Source organism: Arachis hypogaea, chromosome 15, assembly GCF_003086295.3.
Source record: "Arachis hypogaea cultivar Tifrunner chromosome 15, arahy.Tifrunner.gnm2.J5K5, whole genome shotgun sequence".
In the NCBI taxonomy this organism is placed as follows: Eukaryota; Viridiplantae; Streptophyta; class Magnoliopsida; order Fabales; family Fabaceae; genus Arachis; species Arachis hypogaea.
This window is the reverse complement of record NC_092050.1, coordinates 26,640,154-26,651,183: the sequence shown is the minus strand read 5'-3', so window position 1 is coordinate 26,651,183 and position 11,030 is coordinate 26,640,154. Positions and strand designations below refer to the sequence as shown.

Here is an 11,030-nt window from a genome sequence, read left to right as displayed (position 1 = left end):
TTTCAAGGTACGTAGGGGAAAGAGGATGCTGTTTCGTTTTTTTTTTATGCAAGTGAATTTTATTTGGCTAGTCTCGTATGAATGTTTTTTTTGTATACTAAATAGATATTTTTTTTCTCCATTTGATTGGATGTTTCTGAATGGTATTATTGGTATTGTTGTTATTTAAGTGTCTAATGAGGAGGTTTTTCTGTAACTCTTACCAATGAATGCGTTTTTTTTTGTTTTATTTTAGCTAGTGTGTTTTTTTTATTTTTTTTATTTAGGATTTGGGGATTCTTTTTATTTGTTTTGGATAATTTTTTTATGTTTTGTATATTTTTTTCTTAGAATTTGGATGATTCTCTTTTATTAGTTTTGTATGTTTATTTTAGAATTTGGATAATTTTTTATCTTATATTTTGGTATTTTTTTAGAGTTTGGACGTTTTTTTTAGAAAGAAAAATTAGGATTTATTACGTAATAAATAATAAAAGGTAAATTAGAGTAAAAAGAGGTAATTAATAATCATTAATTTTGTATCTTTTAAAAATTAAAATTTAAATAATTATTAATTAATAATAATTAATAAGTATGGAGTACAATTTAAAAACCTTTATTGATTTGTCCAGTTTGGATAAACAACTTAATTAAGCTTCTTTTGAAAAAATAGCTTAAACAATAAATGATTATATTAAAAGTAGCTTATAAATAAGTTATTTTGTGTTTAGATTTTTAGTTTTAAAAGTACTTATTTTATAAAAATATAGTAAAAAGTAGTAGTATTATGAGAGAAGTCATTTTTTTAACTTCTCTATAAACTCTTAAATAGCTTCTTAAAAAACCACAATTTGATTTTGAAAATTACACCAGACATTAATATTATTACTTTTTAGTTTTCATAAGTCAAAAACTAAAAAAAGTTACTTTTAAAACTTTTTAAACTAGGCCTTTATTGTTGGCTAATGACTATACTCCTGTTAGTTCCTTAGCAGAATTCTATTAAAAATATATAAGTTGGACCTATTAAATGAAAGACTGATTTATTGTTGGACAATTCTATGGTGCCTTTTGTTTGGTGTTTAACTTTTGCCTAAATTACTTTTTATAATAACTTTAAAATATTTAAAAATTTTTAACTTTTATACTTTTAAATTTAAAATTAATTATTTTACCTATTTTAGTAATTAGACAATACTTCTTAGGCATCATAACAAACACCTTTTCTTGTTTTTCCCTCAATAGACAACTCACAAAAGCATATATAGTAACTCGAGATAAATTCTTCCCCCAAGCGAAGCAAAATTTGAGAGTCAACTTCCCATGAAACTAAACAAAGACACAAATCCCATTGAACCATAATGCTGGGACCTTGGAAGAAAATTAAAGGTAGGGTTGTTTACTTCTCATTATTGTCCCATAATAGAATACATCTGTTGCCAACTAACGCAAAATGGTAGAGAAACAAAAGAAAGATGACCTAAAGTCTTAAATAATACTACAATAATAGTTTTTTTAACTATGTTATATATATACAAAAACCCAAATCAGCCCCTGACAATTACCTTAAAAGACAACGAGGTCCCTGACAAAAAAAAATTCCAATCCGGTCCCTGACAAAAAAAATAAACCCAACCCGGCCCCTAACAATTACTTCGAAAGGACAACGAGGACCCTGCGCCAAAAAAAATAAATGTTATTTTTTTGGCACAGGGGCTAATCTGTCCCAAAAAAAATTTATCAGGGGCCGGATTGGGTGTTTTTTTTTTCTTGGGGGCCTCGTTGTCCTTTCGAGATAATTGTCAAGGGCCGGATGAAGTATTCACTCTACTAAAATTAATCATCAATATAAAATATATATTAAAATATAAATATACATTAAAAATAAATTAAAATATACATATATTTATACATAAATAAATTAATAATTATTTGATTAATTTTAATAACTGATTTTAATATATAAATAATATTTTTTATTTTATTAAAAGAAGTGTCTTTCAAAAATTGAGAGTATTTAATAAGATTTATAAAAAGTGGATATTTTAATTTTTGGACCGAATAAATCAAATTTTTTATAATAAAATTCGAATTCAAATAATTAAACCTAAGCCCAAAAGCAGATATTAACAAATACTTTTAAGGGAGACGTTCAAAACCTTAATTAATAAAATAGTAGTACAGGTGTTGTCTGGCTGGATCTCATGATATAGCAATCTTTGCACTTTTGAGATGGGTCCAAGGGGATTTGTATGACTGTATCTATCTTCTCATATTATTAGGTCTTATAGTTCCAATAAATTTATCGTCCAATATGAGAATTTTTTTAATAAAGATTTGAACCAGTAGAACTTGATTTCAAAATATTTATGCAGTATCATGATGATTAAAAATGTTAGTTTATACTTATTAGGACAACTTGGAGCATAAATATCTCACATTAATGCAAAGTTCGCAGAAAAGCCATATCTTAAAAATGTAATGTAACGTATGTACACGGTTTAACTTGGTAATTATATTAGTACTTATTTTTAAGATTTACGCCCATAACTTTAAGATCATATGAAGATAATTCAACTCCAAAAGATAATAGGATTTTCTCTTTCATAATATATACGAAAATTTTGAAAGGATACATTTCAGGAGAGTTGGTATAAATAATAAAGATTCCGAACATATTTTAAAAAGGAGTGAGTTAAGGGCTCCTTACTACTTTCATAAATATTCGTTGAGTCTAAGAATATATCTAATTTTAATGGGCTGACCAGTACTGAATCTATGTAAATTTTTTCTTAATCAAAAGAAAAGAAAATTGAAAGAATCCTTGCCCATCTCAACTATGGACAAAGAAGGCAGCATGGAAGTGGTTGAGTTGAATGATCTGTGTTGGAATATGACAGCAGAAAATTGCAAAGTAATATCATGCGTTTAACATAACACTTGCAGCTTGCAATTGAGGCTTTCTGTTTTCCTAAAAATGAAAAACTTAAAGTGAGATAAAGGAACTTTAATGGTAAAATAAAAATCAAAAGTAAAACATATACTAATGAAGTTATAACGTAAAAACAAAAATCGTTCAAGTATTTTGAATTTCAATTGTATCTTTTTAAACATTACACTCAGAATTAAAAAGTTACAGCAAGAAGTCAACGACAAAGAACTTTTAAATAAATTTATTCAGAAAAAGATAAATAAATTTGATTTTTTGATATGCGAACATTTAAGTTTTTGAATATTTGAAAATACATTTAAGATTCTTTTAAAATCTGGATATATCGATCCATTATATTCACTTGGGCCTCTCAGGCCCAACGAAAAAACAAACGTGACTCATGTTGTACTGACCTAGTTGATACGGATGCACACATGAAATAGTTTTTAAAATGGGACAAATTAGACCCAATCGATGTGTCCAAATTTAAAAAAAATCAAAAACTTAAATGTATTTTTAAATTTTTAGAAACTTAAATGTTTATGAATAAAAAAGTGAAAAATCGATTTATTCTTTTTTTTTTTAAATTTAATTATTCCTCTTTACACATTTAACAAAATTATATCCTTTTTATTTGGACGGTCAGTTGTTCAACAATTCTGTTAATAAGTATATACATGTAACAAATGGTAATTTAATAATCACAACTATACTGAATATATTACTGAGAAAAAAATAAATAAAAATCAACAATACCTTAGTATAAGAAATAAACAAGCCTAAACGTCTAATACGAAGCCACGGATAAATAAAAAACCAGGAATTGAAATGGAATGAAAAGATAAATTAAAATTAAAATAACAAATAAAAAAATATTGTTAGAGTATTATTAAGATTAATTAGATCAATTAATATTATTTATATATTTAAATATTTATATATAATATCTGTATATTAATTATAAAATTGTATGCTGTTATTATTTTGATTCTTCTAACACTTATATATACTCAGTGACAGACCCAGAAAATTTATGTTGGAGGGCAAAAATAATATATATTACTATCAAAAGATATATTAATCTAAATTCAAAAAAATAAAAATGCACATTAATTATTCGAATAAAAATAAGTCAAAAATTACATATAATAAAATAGAACGAAAGATATTTTTTAAAATATTTTTTATTATTATTTCTATAAATAAAAAATATATATTCTAAATTAGTAAATTGATCAATTGACTTTAGAAATTTATATGCAACATAATTACATATAATAAAATAGAACGAAAGATAAACAAATAAATAATAAGGATCACTAAATTGAGAATAACATGAAATATATAAATTTATAAAGAAAATAAAAAATTAGATTAATACCTAAACTATAATTGCTTGAATTATAATTTGTAATTGAAAATATCAAAAAGAGAAACAATGAAATTGAAAGATACATAGAGTCATAAAGAGTTATATTAAAAAAATAGAAAACTTAAAATTTACCTTTTGATGAAGAAAAGATGACCACTAAAAAAGGAATAGAAAAAGAAGGTTGAAACTAAGAAGATGATTTAAGAGAATAAAGGAGTGATGACGACTGAGATTTGAGAATGAGAGAAGACTAAATTTAATTAGGTTAACTAATAGTCAAAATGATAGAAAGATAAAGTGAATTTGAGACTTTAAATAATTGGACTAAATTTATTTGTAATGGGGTCATTTAAAATTTAAAATGGGACATATTATTTATGTATATATATTTAAAAAAAAAATACGAGTGGGGGCAAATGCCCCCCTATTTCACTACCTGGGTCCGTCCCTGTATATACTCCTATATATTGTACCTTTGAGAATACTCAATAATACACAAATCATTTTTCCAGTTTAATCTCTTATTTTTAACATGGTATCAGAACCATGGTATCCTCCTTGAGAAGGATAGGTTGTTTTTCTTTTAGTGAAATCACCATATTTTTCATACTTTTCTTTCGTGCTATTTTTTTATTTCTCTTTTGTCCATGCTTTGATGCTTTATCACCTAACCAATTAGCTCATTCACTACTTACTTATTCTCATACAGAAACCATACGTTTTTCATCACCTTTCGATAGTTTGCCATCTCTTTGCACTTTGTCTCCCTTTTTAGCAGTTTTTCGCCAGTTCACCATCTTTTTAGCAGTTTTCGGCAGTTGGCCACTCTTGCGGTAGTTCCGCCTGTGTTCCCTTCCGGCAGTTCCGTCTGCGTTTCCTTTCGACAGTTTCGCCTGCGTTTCCTTCTGCCAGTTTTATCTGCGTTCCCTTCCGCCAGTTCCGTCTGTGCTTGCTTTCGATAGTTCCGTCTATGTTTTCTTGTGGCAGTTCTTCCGTCTGTGTTTTCTTGTGGCAGTTCCGTCTGCATTTTCTTGTGCCAGTTCCGTCTGCATTTTTTTGTGGCAGTTTTGTCTACGCTTCCTTGTGGCAGTTTTGTCTGCACTTTCTTCCGGTAATTCCGTCTGTGCTTCCTTTCGGTAGTTCTATCTGCGCTTCCTTTAAGTAGTTCCTATCAGTTTATGCCTTTTTCTTTGTTTTTCTCTTCCGGCAGTGCTCTTTATCTTTGTTTTTCGATCTTTTTCCCACGCTTTGGTTTATCACCACCATCGTGTTCGTCTTGTCGTCAAGATTCCAACGCCTCTAGACTCGCCGCCTTTCGCCGCCAGACACGCCCTTACATGCTGCCTGAAGACCGGTATCCGATCAAGTTCTCCTCCCTCCAGATGCCATCCAGCACTGTTGGATCCATGCCCAGGATCAACGGCACCACACAGCGCCATGTGTCGAAGCCTCTAACACCCACGGATCCGCTCCAGCCCGCCTCGAACCCGACCCGGACCGCCTCTCCGACCCGCGTGCCAGCTCCTCCTATTTGCGTCAGCGTTGACGCATCTCCTTTCTCCAATCACGTGTTGCCACGCGGCGATTGACGTGGCAGACAGTGGGACCCTCTCTAAGGTTTTTTGGTGAGCTGTTTTCGATTCTGCCTTCTGTTTTCTCGTTTTCGACCATGAATTTGCAGTTTTTCTTTTCTCTCTTTGATCTTTGTCTCTACTATTATAGAAAAGTTAGATGTTTTTGTTGTCACAGCAGAAAGGGTAAATTCTATCCTTCTGTTGAATGTCACAAATGTGAATAGAAAGGTCACATTAGCTACAATTGTCCACAAGTATTCTGCCATTACTGCAACCTCTAGGGATATTTTATTATTGCCTGTCCTACTCATCCACCACGTCCTGGCTACCTCAAGTATCATTCTCATCCCAACTTCTCCAAGAATATGTCTGCTTCTGCTATTGTTGCTACTACTAAATCTACCACCTCTGCTCCTCTCTACCCGTCTTCTATCTCTCTCTGATATTGCGTCTTTTCTTAAACATCTTCTCTCCCTTTTTGCTAATACTCCTGCTACTTTGTCGACTCATCCAGGTAATTCTAAATGGTATTTTGACTTTGGTTGCTGTAATCATATATCTCTGTTGCGTAATCTTTTCTCATGTCTGTCTACCTCTACAAATGCACGTTCTGTCAATACTGCTAATGGTTCCCTCTTGCATGCAACACACAAGGGTCCCAATCAACTCTTAATCTCCCTGATACTTACTATATTCCAAAATTGAATTTCAATCTTATTTCTGTTGGTCAACTTGTTGATCTCGGTTTTGATGTCACTTTTCTCTTTCTGGTTGTCGTGTACAGGATCGTCGAACGAGACAAATCATCGGGACTAGACGTAAAGTCAGAAAGTTGTTTGAACTCGAGAATCTTCATATTCCCTTTGTGCCAAATCTCTGTGCTGCTTTTTCTTTATATACCCTTCACTTGTAGCATCACCGTCTTACCCACAGCTCCTTAGGAAAATTACATCCTCTCGTGTCTCAGGGTGTTTTGGGTCAGGTTAAAAATGAGTCTTTTGATTGCATTTCTTGTCAAACTGCCAAACAACCTGCTTTATCTTTTCACAATAATTCATCTCTTGCTTGCTTTCTTTTTTATATTATCCACTCTGATGTTTGGGGCCTCGCTCCCAGCGCTTCTATGAGAGAAGCTCGATACTTTGTCATTTTTATTGATGATTATTCACGCTTTACTTACATTTATTTGATGACTAATTGCCATGAGCTACCTCAGATTTATATTAACTTTGCCACTATGATTAAAACTCAGTTTTCCAAGGTCATTAAGGTTGTTCAACGCGATAATACTATGGAATACCATGATTCCAAATTTTTAACCTTTCTTGCAGAACATGATACTTTATTCGTGTTCTTGCCCTGGTACGTCTCAACAAAATAGACGAGCTAAACGCAAACACCGTCACATTCTTGACTCTGTTCGTGCAATGCTTCTTTCTTCTTCGTTCTTGAGCGTACTTGGGGTGAAGTTGTTCTTACTGTTGTTCATGTTATCAATAGACTTCCTTCTTCTGTCTTTAGTAACATTACTCCCTTTGAGCGTCTTTTTCATACCTTCCAGATTATAGTTCTCTTCGAGTTTTTGGTTGTGTTTGTTTTGTCTTTCTTCAGTCTCATGAACATAGTAAACTTGAACCTCGGGCTCGCATGTGTTGTTTCCTTGGTTATGGCACTGAACACAAGGGTTATCATTGTTGGAATCCTCTCTCTAGATGTATTTGTATATCTCATCATGTTGTATTCTGGGAGTATCACATGTTTTCTCGGTTCTCCTCTTTTGAGCCTATTTCTCCTATTCAATCACCTTTTTTCACTAACCCCAATGTTGATCTTTTTCCTAATGATTCTACAGGTTCTATCTTAAGTCAACCTATACAGCCTCCTATCCTCCTTCTCCATCTCCCGATGATTCCAGATCGGACGATGATCCTGCTCCTACCGTCATGCCTCCTCCTTCCACTCATTCTTCTAGGGTAAGAAATTCACCTCCTTATCTTTTTATTATCATTATTTTTCTACTATTCTTTATCAACATGAACTTAAGTCATTCAGAAAATCCTCCATAGATCCAAACTGGCAGCAAGCAACGTAGGAAGAAATTCAGGCACTTGAAAAGTACACACTTGGGATTTAGTTGATCCTCCTTCTAAGCAGGAAGTTGTGGGTAGTAGATGGGTATACAAGATAAAGACTCGCTCTGATGGTTCTATTGACCGTTATAAGGCACGATTGGTTGCTCAAGGTTGTACGCAAGAGTATGGTATTGACTATGAAGAGACTTTTGCTCTTGTTGCTCGTCTCACATTTGTTCGAACTCTCCTTGCCATTGCTACGGTAAAAAAATTGTCTCTCAGTCAGATGAACGTGAGAAATACATTTCTTAATAGAAATTTGAAAAAGAAGGTCTATATGAAACCATCTCCAGGTTATCCTTGTCCTTCTAGCAAAGTCTGTCTCCTTCGCAAGGAACTTTATGGTCTTAAGCAATCTCCTCGTGAATGGTTTGACAAGTTCCGCATCATTATATGCAATCTCAGTTTCACTTGCAGCCCTCATGAGAATGCTCTCTTTATTCGTAAAAGTGAACATGGAGTTGTTCTTCTACTTTTGTATGTTGATGATATGATCATTACTAGAGATGATGTTGATGGTATCTTTGATCTCAAAGTCTCCCTTCACCATACTTTTGAGATGAAAGATATTGGTTCTCTCAGTTATTTTCTTGGTCTTGAGGTCATATTCATAGATGATGGTATCTATCTCTCTCAAGCTAAGTATGCTTCAAATCTTCTTACTAGTGCCAGGATTACAGATAGTCATACTGAGTCTACTCCCCTTGAGCCTAATGTTCAATATACACCTATGGATGGCACTGTTTTGGATAAATCCTACTCTTTATCGACAGTTAATTGGAGGTTTCGTCTACTTGACTGTCACCGGACTAGACATCTCCTATCTAGTTCATGTTCTTAGCCAGTTCTTATCAGCTCCTCGTACTACTCACTATGTGGTAGTTTTTCGCATTCTTCTCTACATCAAAGGCATCCTATTTCATGGCCTTTATTTTATGCTCATTCATCTTTATCCATTCAGGCGTACTCAGATGCTGATTGGGCTGGTGATCCCACTGATTGTCATTCTACTACTTGTTATTGTTTGTTTCTTGGCGATGCTCTCATTTCTTGGAGAGCTAAGGAGCAAACATTCACTGCTCGATCAAGCACAGAATCTGAATACCGTGCTCTCGCTAACACCACTGCTGAGGTTGTCTCGATTCGTTGGCTTCTCGCAGACTTGGGTGCTCCTCAGTCATCTCCAATTGATTTTTTTGTGGTAATCGCAGTGCTATTCAGATTGTGCAAAATGATGTGTTTCATGAACGCACCAAACACATTGAGATTGATTGTCATTTTGTCTGGCAACATCTCCTTGTTGATGCTGTTCGCCTAGTCACTATTGGGACGCTGGATCAGACTGCTGATATATTCACGAAGGCTCATCATCTTACTCATTTTTGGATTCTAGTATCCAAACACAAGATGGTATCCTTAGCTCCCACTTGAGTTTGAGGGGGGATGTTAGAGAATAATTAGAATAAATTTAGATCAATTAGTATCATTTATATTTATATAGAATATCTGTATATTAATTGTAAGATTATATACTTTTATTACTTTACTTTTTCTAACACTTATACATGCTCCTATGTCACTCAATAATACACAAATTCTTTTTCAGTTTAGTTTCTTATTTCTAACATATATTAAAATTGAATTAAAAAACTATTTATTTTTTAATATAATTTTTTATACAAATAAAAAAAACTCATTCAACTTGATTTATTCACACTTTAATTAAAAAAATTAAATTAAATAAATTTACTTAATTTTTCACCTAATTCTCTAACAAGATAAAAAACTCACTCAATTTTATTGGTTTCCACCCTAGTTTCATCAAGAAGGGAGATTTTCACATCTCTAATTTTTTTTTATGATGGTTACAATAGTTTAAGAGATATTTATAAACTCTTATTAGGTTAAAATAAAGAAATCTTAAACCCACTAACATAAAGCCCATCTAGTAACTAAATAAACAAAATCGAAATACATGACATTAAATTTAACATTTTAATACTTAAAAAATATAAATTAATAACTATTAATGGTACTTGAACTCTTTATATTACGAAAATTTGAAGCACCTATCATTCTTCTCCGAGTTAATACTCAATTTGACCCTTGAAATTTGAAGTCAGACTTAAATTAACCCTTTAAATTACAATTAACTTAATTCGGCCCCCAAAATTTACAATAGTAATTCACGTTAGTCCCTAAGCAGATTCTTGTAAATAGCGTGTTGATTTTGTAAGTTAACTGGTTAAGATTTGGACTCCTCGCTTAGATTTCATGTGACTAAGACCTACTAGATCTCTTAGAAGTTTGATTGGCTTCCCAACATCCTCACGAATACGATAATAACAAGTTCAATTTAAAAATTTTGCGGCTCTAGAAGCAACAATCAAGCTTATGGAGCTCTAATAAATCTTGATTACATTAAACTTGGGTGAAGAATCCAAATCACAACAAATTGATATACCAAATCAACATGTTGTTAACAAATATTAGTTTAAAGGTTCATGCAAGTTGCAATAATAAATTTCAGGATCTAATTTGAGCCCATTAAAATTTTAAGAGTCAATTTAAATTTGATTTTAGATTTTAGGAGACAATTGAGTATTAACTATTTTTTTCTTTTTCAAAAAGATTCACCTTTAAATTTTATAGTTAAAAAAATAATATAAAAAATAAATACAATAAAAATAATTTTTTTTGTTTTTCTTTATTTATTTATTATTTTTTTTTTGCACTTAATTTTTTTTTTGGGTGCAAGCTAGTGTACTTTGAATTGAAAGAGTAACGATAGACTTGACGGTCAAAATTCAAATGGTGCAGGACAAATCCTAATGTATTATTATACACATCAAAAGCAATTATAGTAAAAGAAAAAGCCTTGTGTATATGTGGTATTAGAACTAGGGGTGGCAATGGGTAAGATAGGGTAGGATTTGGATCCAATCCTAATCATATTCGCGGGTTGAGATTTTTATATAAACTCAACCCTATCCTACCCGCGAATTGGGAAAATTCTAACCCTAACCCTACCTGTTCTTAAT

The 11,030-nt window shown here is 31.9% G+C and overlaps 1 protein-coding gene across 1 annotated transcript; it reads left to right on the top strand.

Moving 5' to 3' along the window:
* Positions 1-8,479: 8,479 nt before the first annotated feature.
* LOC140179176 (uncharacterized mitochondrial protein AtMg00810-like) lies at positions 8,480-10,821 on the top strand. Its single transcript, XM_072217833.1, has 3 exons — positions 8,480-8,761; positions 8,951-9,190; positions 10,810-10,821. Exons 1-3 carry the CDS (start codon positions 8,480-8,482, stop codon positions 10,819-10,821), a joined length of 534 nt encoding a protein of 177 aa, XP_072073934.1.
* The last annotated feature ends 209 nt before the right edge of the window (positions 10,822-11,030 follow it).

What these genes read in the sequence shown, in the direction of transcription:
- LOC140179176 (XM_072217833.1), top strand. Translation starts at nt 8,480, where the DNA reads ATGATCATTACTAGAGATGATGTTGATGGTATCTTTGATCTCAAAGTC. An exon ending in AATCCTACTCTTTATCGACA is followed by an intron (nt 8,762 to 8,950) that starts GTTAATTGGAGG and finishes TTATCCATTCAG; the next exon opens with GCGTACTCAGATGCTGATTG.